The 11,755-nt window shown below is 40.0% G+C and overlaps 1 protein-coding gene across 1 annotated transcript in view; it reads right to left on the reverse strand.

The window, feature by feature from the left end:
• Positions 1–799: 799 nt before the first annotated feature.
• The window catches only part of LOC141435867 (bridge-like lipid transfer protein family member 3B), a 74,761-nt gene continuing 63,805 nt past the window's right edge, over positions 800–11,755 (reverse strand). The window contains exons 25-28 of the mRNA XM_074098701.1: positions 10,827–10,970; positions 10,054–10,364; positions 9,455–9,566; positions 800–8,342 (exon numbers count right to left, since the gene is read on the reverse strand). Of these exons, the coding sequence (XP_073954802.1) occupies positions 8,313–8,342; positions 9,455–9,566; positions 10,054–10,364; positions 10,827–10,970 (597 nt within the window). The 3' untranslated portion in view covers positions 800–8,312. The remainder of the gene's footprint in view (positions 8,343–9,454; positions 9,567–10,053; positions 10,365–10,826; positions 10,971–11,755) is intronic.

The raw sequence follows: 11,755 nt of genomic DNA on the forward strand, positions 1-11,755 counted from the left end.
TTTGACTTCGTGTTCAAAGTTACAATAAAAATCACCTGTATCGTGGCCATCGTTCACCGAAATTGTATAGGTATTTGTTTTTCTAAAAGCTTTTATTTATATGCCCTGTTTAGTGTTGTTGAGTCGAATCTTGCAATTTTATTTTGATCCACTTTCATTGGTCGGATTAACTTTAAATTTGGTATAATAAATATTTGTAAGTTGGATGACATGACAATGCAAGTACAGTCGACAAAAAAAAGTTTGTAGTATCTCTAAGTAGTCTGAGGTATAAAAGATGGTATATTTTTAACAGAAAAAATCTTGAGAAGTCCCATGCCTGCCATAAACCCCGACTAGCGAAATAATGCTCGCTCATGCTCTTCTTCATATTAATACTAGAGTTTACCAGCGGCTTCGCACGCGTAAACTATTCGTTCTGGTAGTTACAATTGGAATTCCGGGATTTTACAAAATTCCCAAAATTTATATCGTGATCTTCATTGAGGTTGTCTTTCAAGACTCTAAGCCCAGTGGCTGATATTTAGAGATTTTTATCCCTATCCCGTGGGAATATCGGGATAAAAAGTGGCCCATTTGTTACTCCAGGCGTCCAGCTATCTACGTACCCAATTTCATCCAAATCCGTCAAGCCATTTTAGCGTGAAGAAGTAACAAACATATAAGTACACACACAAACTTTCACATTTTTAATATAAGTAGTCATCAAAGTAAGTAGTGCTGTCTTAAAAAAAAGGAAGATTTTAAAGGATAGTATTACGGAAATTAGAGTGGGTTTGGGGTTAATAAAGAGCACGTAGACGTAGATATTAAGTTTAATTTTAACAATTTTCTTTAACTAAATAAATCACAACAACAGTTTTAGTTACATGTTAATACATTAAAAATGGTTCAAAAATAGCATAACTAACAATAGTATATATAAGAATTTTAAATAATCGGACACGCATGTTTATTCTAATAATGATTATAAAATTAAGCAGGTAGGTAAATAAACTTAACGGGTGACACTTTTTCCCGGCCCGGATAATACAAACATGGAAATACCGACCCTGTTTTTCGTGTACACGCCCATAGAAGCTCCTGTCAGTTTCTATGGGCGTGTACACAAAAAACAGGGCCGGAATTTCCACGTCGGTGTTATCCGGACCGGGAAAGAGTGTCACCCAACTTAATTTATAAGAATACGGTCACAGACTATATCGATATAGACAAAAAGAGCGCTAAGTGTATGAGAACCTAGCGTGTCTAATTTTTCGTACCTACGATGACGTCACGAGCGAGATTTAGTGATGGGAAATCAAGACCGCACGGTACCGATTCAAAGGCGCGCGGAACCGATTCAAAGGCGTGCCACCGCGACTCGAGCGGCGGGTTTTTCAAAGCGCATCGCGCATTTAGATCGGATAAAACTTTGACCGTGGATCAAACTTTTTACACGCAAGGTAGGTGAACTCTAAGGTCTATCTCGATATAAGGTCTGTGAATACGGTGACGTAACGTAGGAATATGATGTTTGGTACATGGGTGAGTATATAGATAAAAGTACATCCAGATGTAGCACAGGAATAATATGAAGCTAATTGGAAATACCTAATTAACTATACATATACAGGCACAAGATTACTAAGACTAACACATCAAAAATATATACAATTACAAAAATAGTTTCATACATAATACTAAATACGTGAAATAATAGATAAAAATTATTAAGATAATTATTGAAGAAGATATTACATGTTTTTGTAAATGATTGTGTAATCATACTTCCCTTTACCATTCAAGATGGCGGCAAAAGTATGGTCATTGAGATGATTATAGGAACTGCTTATACATTAAAAGTAACAACCGATATTTTTATTGTAAACTTCTCGATTATTTTAAAAACCTGATAATATCTCATATTACTTATTTTCAGTTGGTATACTCAGATATACAGGATGGTACCAAATGATGATACTTTACTTAAACAGGTAATAGTGTTAGGGGCTGTTTCATCATCCATTGATTAGCGTTAACCGACGGTTAAATGTGATGCCGTCTCCGTCTATTCGAACAAAACAAATAGAGACGGCATCACACCTAACCGCCAGTTAACGCTAATCAATGGATGGTGAAATAGCCTCTTACTGTTGCTTAAACTGAACAACTTTATCCAAGGAACATAGGTCGAAAAACGATTTTTTTTTCGCCTTTCTATAGTAAGTCGGTCAGCTAACCAATATACATTTTGTATGGGACTCTGAAATTATTTTTTCGTTTTTCGACCTATGCTCCGTGTAAAGCATCATCATTTGGCACAGTCGAATACAAAAATATATATACAGTAATAGCGTCAAAATATGTATACATCGACTTTATGTTTAGTGACATAAAGGTGTTTATATATTTTTGACGTCTTGGTAACGTACGTATACATATTTGTGCTTTTGACCGTACCACCCTGTAGAAAGACCACTATAACTATCCCCAGCTAAATAAATATTTACAAAAAATAAAACATACAAAATGATTTGACTATTTTTATAAGTATACAATTAATTGCATACAACCTTTCTACTACAAAATATAGTGCTTTGTTGGCACGAACATAATAAATATTTTGTAACAATTAGAGATTGTATAATATAACACAATATGCAATTCCAATAGCTATGCAGACGAGACACCAAAAGCTTTACGAGCCTTGTACGAGAGTGAAAATTATTGGTTTAAAAGTATATTTGAATCTAACTATTAAATACGGCCCTTAGTTGCATAATACAATACATAAGCAAAAAATGTAGGGTAGAAGGCCCTAAAAACATAGGCCCTGTATATTTTTTATTTCAACTCTAATACAAGGTGATAGATTTCACTTTGAAATATAAGGGGCTGTTTCACCATCCATTGATTAGTGCTAACTGGCGGTTAGGTGTGATGCCGTCTCTATTTGTTTTGTTCTAATAGACGGAGACGGCATCACATTTAACCGTCGGTTAACGCTAATCAATGGATGGTGAAACAGCCCCTAAATCTCGAAGGCATGTTAGTGACGGGTATTGTTACCATTCCAACTGCTTTGAAGGGTGGTTTAACTTTTTATACGCTTAACGATAACGGTTATTTTAGCTTCAATAAAAATCTGATTCGACATTCACCTTTACACAGAAATTAGCTTTCGGTCTTGTTTTAAAATTGGGACATCAAAGTGAAACCACTCTGCAGGACAGATGACTCAAGACGTCTTGGATAGTAGATAAGTATACTCAGCGGCACAAAATTTGGCCCACCCTTCATACAAAATTACCGATTCTGCATACATTTGAGGGCCACATTTTTTGCCGCTCATGCAATAACTTAGAAATTAGATTCGAGCAGTGAATAATCAGAAAAACTACTAGATTATTTTCTATACATAAATGGTTTTAACGCATTAATTGTCACTGACGCATATATGCGTTTTCGGAACTTCACCCAGTACCGCTGTCATAATTATTCATACATCTTAAACGCACATGTGCGTCGGTGGCACCTGTGGAAGTCAGGTGGCAGTCAATGTGCTAAAACTCGGTTTTCTAATCAGTAAAACTTAAAATATATTGTTGTACAAATTAACTCTATATCTGAGTGTATATCTCTAGAATAAAACATCTCGAGCCAACACAAAGTTTACGCACCCACGAAGCATATTTTACATATTATTTTTATACAAATATACTTTAAATATAATAGTTACCCTACATTAAGGCATTAAAATATTTGATTATGTCAACCGAAGCTACCACGATGCTATAAATATATAATATGGCCATATTCTGTTCTCCTATTTAAGGCTTATGCTACGAAATGTTTGGTGTCACATTCAGAGATAAGAGCCTCTTTTAAAGTATCTAGAAACTGACAAAACACTTCAGTTTTTATTTATGTACACAAGTTAGTTTTTAATCGTCAAAAATAAATGTTTTTTTGGCACCTTTTCGCGTAAGCACCCGCTGGCTGATGCGGTTTGCACGGAGCGGGTGGACGTCTACTGAAGAATAGTACGAGCAGAGCAGCACTAAAGGCGCGCGACGCGTGCGACGGATTTTAACACATTCGCTGTCACCTTTCCGTTTTTCCGCTTTGTAGCGAAAACTGCCTACGAACAGAGAACGCGCCTAGCGGGATCTTGGCACAGCAGGGCTACTACGAAACTAGAATTCGTATTAAATAGTATAAGTGTCAGAGGGACCGCACGACACGAACTTCGAGTTTCGTAGTAGCCCTGCGGAATGTGTTAACCGTAACCCGTAGGAATGCGCCCGCTCCGTGCTAGCTAGCTAGCGTAGGCCCTAACCACAGTACAAAAAAGGAGCAGTATAACGTCTTTATACAAACGGCCGGAACGCGAGTTATACCTACGCGCCACGAATTCTCGGCATACCTCGGCAACCATCAGTCGCGAGTGCTCCGCAGTTACGTACGGACTTACGCGCATTTATTACGTACCTTATTATGTCACAACGATATAAACAGTATTGTTCGGTGTACGGATGTTTAAATTCATCTAATATAATATAATATCTACCTAATGAAATTAAGATTGGTTTCTTTTTTGGAATCTCTTTGTATTTTTTATTTCAATTCCCAATTTTTTGTTACTTTTACGGTCATCCCGTAAAACCTATATCGAAAATACAAACTGAAATATAGATGCACAGAAAAACCAGAAAAATAAGACCTGCGCTGGGAATCGAACCCAGGTCCTCGGCATTCCGTGCCGTGTGCTATACCGCTATACCACTGCTTGGCGCTGGCGCTGGCTGGCTGTCCAGCAGTGGTGTAGCGGTATAGCACACGGCACGGAATGCCGAGGACCTGGGTTCGATTCCCAGCGCTGGTCTTATTTTTCTGGTTTTTCTGTGCATCTATATTTCAGTTTGTATTTTCGATGTACCTAATGAAGTTATTTATCAGAATGGATTTTTTTTATACTCTTAAATTCAACAATAAAGCTTTTCGTACATCCCAGAAGAGGCGCAAATACTTCTCCGTAGCTAATTTGTAGGTAACAAATATACACCGTGATGAAGCCAAATAAAACCGTTTAAAACAAGTTATATGGTTTATTAAAATAACGTAAAATGCATTTTTGTTAAACACTACTTAGTCCATTCCTTCCATAATTTCCTAAAGCTCCTAATCCTTACCCTACTTTAAATTTCATGTGACATTATCAAATCAAATACATAACTGAAGAGTGACAGTTAGTAAAGTAGGCAGCCCTATCGCGCGTTTGTGTACCGAGCCGTCGTAAGTAATTATATCAAGGACGCTGCCGAGACGGTATACTGCTCCTTATTTGCACTGTGCCCTAACAGTCAAGTATGAATGTTTACGCAAGAGTAGCAAATCGTCACTACTTTAAAAAAAAAACTCTTACCTCAAAATAGATAATTCTTCTGAGTGAACTTTGCGATCATTATGTCAAGGTTTAATTTTGTTGACATTATTGATTTTAGATACGAGATTTTTTCAAAGTAGAGACGAAAGGCATCAATACGACAAGGTACAAAAACTAACATTTACTTTTGACATCAACGTTTCGTAAGCTGGATCCGCACAGGTTGTAATAAATAACTTCTGTGGGCCAGAGCAAATTAGTATTGTCACGAGCATTCATTACATCCACTTCAATACTGCGATAAACTGAGTGCTATGGGCTTGGCGACACAGCGAGTAATTTTCTAAGGGTGCACGCAACCACATGAAATCGCTCGACGCTCGTTTCCAGCGTCAAATCTGGTCACATGACATATAGCGATAAAGCTGAAAATGTTGAGCTTTACCGCTGAAAAAAAACCTATTAAATTTCGGCAAAAACACTGTTATTTATTTTTGTCATTCACTCCAATTTCTTTTCTTTGTACCACTGCCACGACTGCTACTAAATGAGATTAAGAAATCAGCTTCCAAGGCCAAGATCATTCCTGACAGAATCCATCTTGCCGCTGCTGCTCGACGCGGCGACTTGACGCTACTTTTTTGAGTCGCGGGAAATTCAAAATCACCTTCAAAATGGCGTCACTTGACCAGATTTATCGCTGCAATCGAGCGACGAGCGGCTGCATGTGCCCGCACCTTAATACAATGATATTACGACGAACAGAAAATTCGCTCGTCGCGCCGTTTGTGCCGAGCTGCATGCCCATTATAATAAACTGTTACACTGACTTAAAAGGCCCCATATCTGGTTAGTATTAATTATAACACGGAACTGTCCATTGGCTGTCGGATGATATGGTGGAGGAAGACCGGTTACTAATATTTTTTTAGCAAAAAAAAAGAAGTAGTTTTGTAATGAACAGTTTTTTGCCGTTGTATGTAAATTACAGACCTCTATTGAAGAATAATTTTTGATTGTCATTGGATTCCAAAAACGGTGTTATAAGTAGTGCCTCAAGACGGACAGATCATATTAAGACTCAAGCTTGTTTATTTAATGCTCGCAATACTAGGTATTGTTGTCAGTAATCTAAATATTATAAGTTTACTCATGAGAAATAAAAATAATAGAACACTAAATATACTTTCTACAATAAATGCACGCAATAAGTACGCAAGTATAAAATATTTAATCACATTTTCTCCGCTAATGCGAAGCAAATTATTATCAAAATGTCGTGTGATTTTAAATAGGTATTATGTATCAGTTTTCTTTTTAACACAGACTATATAAAAGTATGTATGAGTCAAATGCATAGAATCCCATGTCGGTTTGCACCAACTTTTTGAATTTAGATAAAATTATTACCATTTATTTATATGCTTTCGACGATAATATACATAATATAAAAACGATTATTGCTTCAGCCCACCGCCAAATGATTATTTTTCTTTGAATAAATCCATAGTAAATAAAAATATATTTCGATCTACATTTTTTTTTTTTTCATTTATTTAATCAAACGGCACATGCTAATAAACTAAATTTTGGTATCGCCAAACTGTTACCAGTTTGTATTTCGACTAGTTAGTTCCAATTTGACACTGTAAAACTTGAAACACACAGATAGCGGTGGCGGGGCGGTGCGGCGCGGCGCGGAGTGTAACATGAAAATCAAAGTCAAAGTCAAAATATATTTATTCAATAAAGAAAGATGATATTGTGTTAAATTGGCAGTTTCGTTTCTCATTGGTCACTTGAGACATATTAAGTACTATACGGGAAAAAAACTTCATTGTGTTCACTGTTTAGATGATATCTGTGCAGTCACAGTCAATTAGCACAGAAGAAGCTCCAATAGTACATTGTGTCTTAAGGGCGGTAAATAAGGAATTACGAACGAGGGTCTATTAGAAGCCCGAAGTCGAAGACTGAGGGCTTTAATGAGTCGATGTTCGTAATTCTAGTACCGCCCGTGCGACATACAATGTTTTTCAAAAAATTGCCGATACCATTGATTGCGCTCTTGGCAGCGCCAGCTCCCCGCCGCCCTCCCCCCTCCCCTCCCCGCAGCATGTGCATGGCGTGCGTGTGCCGCGCACCATGCAGTAACAAACTCATTTACCGACCTTGGGCTTCATGACATGAAAATTAGTACGGGCAATGACTCATTTACCGATCACGGGTTTCATGAGAAGCACATTAAGGTCGAGGGTTTTATTTGGGGGGTTAGCCTGCATGTTACGACACTGTTTACGAGCAAGTGTGATGAAAAAAATGTAAAGAAGACGATGATGTAGTAGACGATCTACTCCGATATAAGCATAGTCGTCGTCGTTATATGAATATTGCTGACATTCTGGCGTCAAGAACCCATTGGTCGTTTACTAGGCTTGTACAAATAGCCAACTCAAACTGGTAATGCCGACGCATCTCACGCGGTATGTCCGTAGTATCATTGCGCGGCTAATGGTGTCCTATGGTCTTGGGTTGTATTGCTACAATAGCCTGGTACAGACGGGACAGTAAACCAACACAAACAAGTAATACTGCCGTGTATACCTAACATGGATGTCGCTACTATAACAGTGGCTAAAGTCCGACGCATGTTTCTATCTGCACCTGACCAAAATATAAGAGACTGATTAGTACTGACACGCGTTGGAGGGCGTGAGTAAGCGTGTCGTGGCGTCGGATTTTAAATACTGTGTCGGCACCTTAATGGTCTCCTGTGGGGTTCTAAGAGCTGTTTTGTCGCAACCGGCTGATACAGTAAGCCAACACAAATTGGTAATACTGTCGTATCTCACACTAATAACTATGTGGCTAGGGTCTACGACCGGTGGTCGCCGCAACAGGCGGTGCAGTCGAGACTGCAGTGCGGCGTACCGCCGCGCGACCGCTACCTTTTCCCGCGGCAACTTAGCTGCTCCTGGAAATTATGTCGGTTGTTAGAAAGTTGCTTAAAAAACGGTGACGTTACCGAATCGCAGTGACGCATCGTATGAGAACCGTTTTTATCGCACCTTAAAATATGGAATCGCAGTGACGCACCGTATGCGAACCGTTTTTATCGCACCTTAAAATATGGAATCGCAGTGACGTGCCGTAAACGTCAGGACTTTACCGAACAAAACTCGTGACGTTTACGGCACGTCACTGCGATTCCGCACCGTTTGCGTATTTTAAGTAAGCAGCGGTGTGGAAAGCATGCAAAAAAAAATGTCACTGCGATTCCGCACCGTCACCGTTTTTAAAGCAGCGGTATGGCCGCTCCTTTATTCTAGAACAGATAAACTTCGGCCTACATCAGCTCAGGATTAGATGCAGTATCGGTTAGATAGTATTTCCAGCACTTGCTATATTTTTCTATTGTTTTCTAAGGGGCTGTTTCACCATCCATTGATTAGTGTTAACTGGCGGTTAGGTGTGATGCCGTCTCTATTTGTTTTGTTCGAATAGACGGAGACGGCATCACATTTAACCGTCGGTTAACGCTAATCAATGGATGGTGAAACAGCCCCTAAGTGTTCTCCTCTTAGTCATCTTGAGACCGGATGGCCACCGGACAACGGTAACACAACCTGACTAAGAAGCTAGAAAATCCATTCGATCCCCATTTGGGACGATATTTATCATCATCATCATATATCAGCCGTAGGACGTCCACTGTTGGACATAGACCTCCCCAATAGACCTCCAGTTGCTTCAGTTGGCAGCGACTTGCATCCACCGTGAACCCGCGGCTTTAACCAGGTCATCCGTCCATCTCGAGTCCACCTATATACGTCCCACTGCTGGGCACAGGCTTCTCAGAATGAGAGGTCTTGGGCCGTAGTTCCCACGCGGGCCCAGTGCGGCTTGGGAATTGCACACACACCATTGAATTGCTTCGCAGGTGTGTGCAGGTTTCGATAAACTCAGAGGTGCGAGCCCGGGTTTGAACCCACGATCCTCTGCTGCACAGGCGATAAGTCAAACCACTGGGCCACCGCAGCTTTTTCCAGTCATGGATGTTTAAATAATAAGTATATTTGTCATTACCTGCAAAACTCGCATGGCCTCCAGCAACTTCTGCTTGTCGGCTAGTAGGTTGGACACTTCTTGTTGGGCGGTGTGCACACACTGACGAAGCACCGACACCTCCTCCGCTTTCCTGGAAGTTCAAGAGTCCCTTGAATGAGGCATCCGGCAATGGATGTCGAAGCGACAGATAAAGACCAAATGGCACGATGGCATGCGATACAATACAATGACTCTTTATTGTACACCATAATAGTAAGTAAGAAAACTAGTAGGTACGCAGAGAGCATAAGCATGTTTTTAGGTCTTTTCTTCATATTACTAAAACAAATACATATATTATTATTTTTACGTGTATACGCGGTAGGAAACATCTGTTGCCGTTATAAATATCAAGCAAAAAACGGCATAAAAATCATCCTAAAATATTTATTTTTGTTTTTTTTTTTTAGTATTTGTTATAACGGCCACAGTAATATATAATCTGTGAAAATTTCAAGTGTCTAACTATTACGGCTCAAGAGATAGAGCCCTGTGACAGACGGAATGACAGACAGCGGAGTCTCAGTAATAGGGTTCCGTTGGCACCCTACGGAACCCTAATAAAACAAGACACTTACGCCCTCAATTCGCGGTTGTCCTCCGCGATCCGCGCTAAGTTCATCAACCTCTTCTTCAACTCTTCGTTCTCTTTGTTCAAACTATCGATCTTCCCTCTAGCTTCCTCCAACTCCGGCTGTGGCTGGGGGGTAGCCGGGGACGCGATTGTAGAGGGGGTCGACACTGGGGGTCCCAGCCGGACGACCCCCGCGGTATCGCGCGTGAGGCGGAGGGAGGTGAGGTCCACGTCTAAGGGTTGCGGAGGAGGGGACGATATGGAGCGTGTCGGGCGGTCCTCCACTAGATGGAGTTTCATGTTCTGTATTAACACCTGGAAAGTTTTTTTTAATTTAGCCGGAAATTAAACAAGTAAGGTGCAAAAATCGATAGATCCTTCACTCTACCTCGTTTAGGAAATTTTACGCAATTTTAATAACCACTTTAGATATATGACCTAAAGTGCTAACTCTTATTTCGTAAAATAACATATCGGAAACTGAATTAGAGAATCTTAGAAATATATACAAGTACAATAGACAAAGACATTCTCTTAGCAAAGGTGGAGGTTAAGTGTTTCGGAATTTATATGCGGAATGACTCGTACATTTGAAATTTACTTTAGTTTGGTAAAGGAAAACATCGTGAGGTATGTCTGCATATAACTGTGAAACAATTAAATAGTGTAAGTTCCCAATCTGCACCAGACCAGCTATGGAACTAACAGCCTAAGCCCTCTCATTCTGGGAGGTGTGTGCAGTGAGAAGAATATAGGCCGAAATGATAATGATGTTACCTCCAAAGGCATAGGCGGCGCAATGACCTCGTCCTCTATAAACTCGGCGAGCGCAAGCGCCGTGCTCATATTGAGCGATATACTGAGCTCCTGGACTCGGGCTTCTAACAGCTCCTCGAACGGCGCCAGCGCTGACGTTTCACCCTGAAATCAAAGCTGGCTTAAGTAGATTGAAATGACCAAAGTCAAAATATCTTTATTTAATTTATGCTTTAACTCAAACGCTACAGAGCACTTTTTTGGTTTGCACTAATTTTTGACGCCGAAATCGGATATATATATATTTTTTTTTATTCGACTGGATGGCAAACGAGCAAGTGGGTCTCCTGATGGTAAGAGATCACCACCGCCCATAAACATCTGCAACACCAGGGGTACTGCAGATGCGTTGCCAACCTAGAGGGCTAAGATGGCTGATGGGTGATGGATGGTTATGCCCTACTATTTGCCTACTGCCTACTGCCTACATATTTGACTGACATTTTATACATATTTGAGGCCTTGTAACGCATCATATTTTTGATCCTTCAAATGTTCACATATTTCTTACCGACTTATCGTACATATATATGTACATATATGGCTCCACGACTGTACCGATATTTTTGGCGCTTTGGATACGTACAGATAAGTCAAAGTCAAAATATTTATAACAACCACTTGTGAATGTCAAAAAAAACCTCCGTTGAGGAGAACGCGGTAAGAAACCCAACAAAGTATATTTTTTATAAATATATATAGATATTTACGCATGCCCTTGACTGTACCGTATTTCCATTGTTTTTCCAAAAGAGCGTACTCACTTCTCAGGCACCCTGGGCAGCTCGCGCCTGGTCATCCGGGCGGCGACGCGCGGCGTCTCCCGTTCCTTAATCTCGCACTCATCTACCACCGGCTCCGACCACGCCTTGGCTCGCATCGCGAACTTG

The sequence above is a fragment of the Choristoneura fumiferana genome, chromosome 15, assembly GCF_025370935.1.
Source record: "Choristoneura fumiferana chromosome 15, NRCan_CFum_1, whole genome shotgun sequence".
NCBI lineage: Eukaryota > Metazoa > Arthropoda > Insecta > Lepidoptera > Tortricidae > Choristoneura > Choristoneura fumiferana.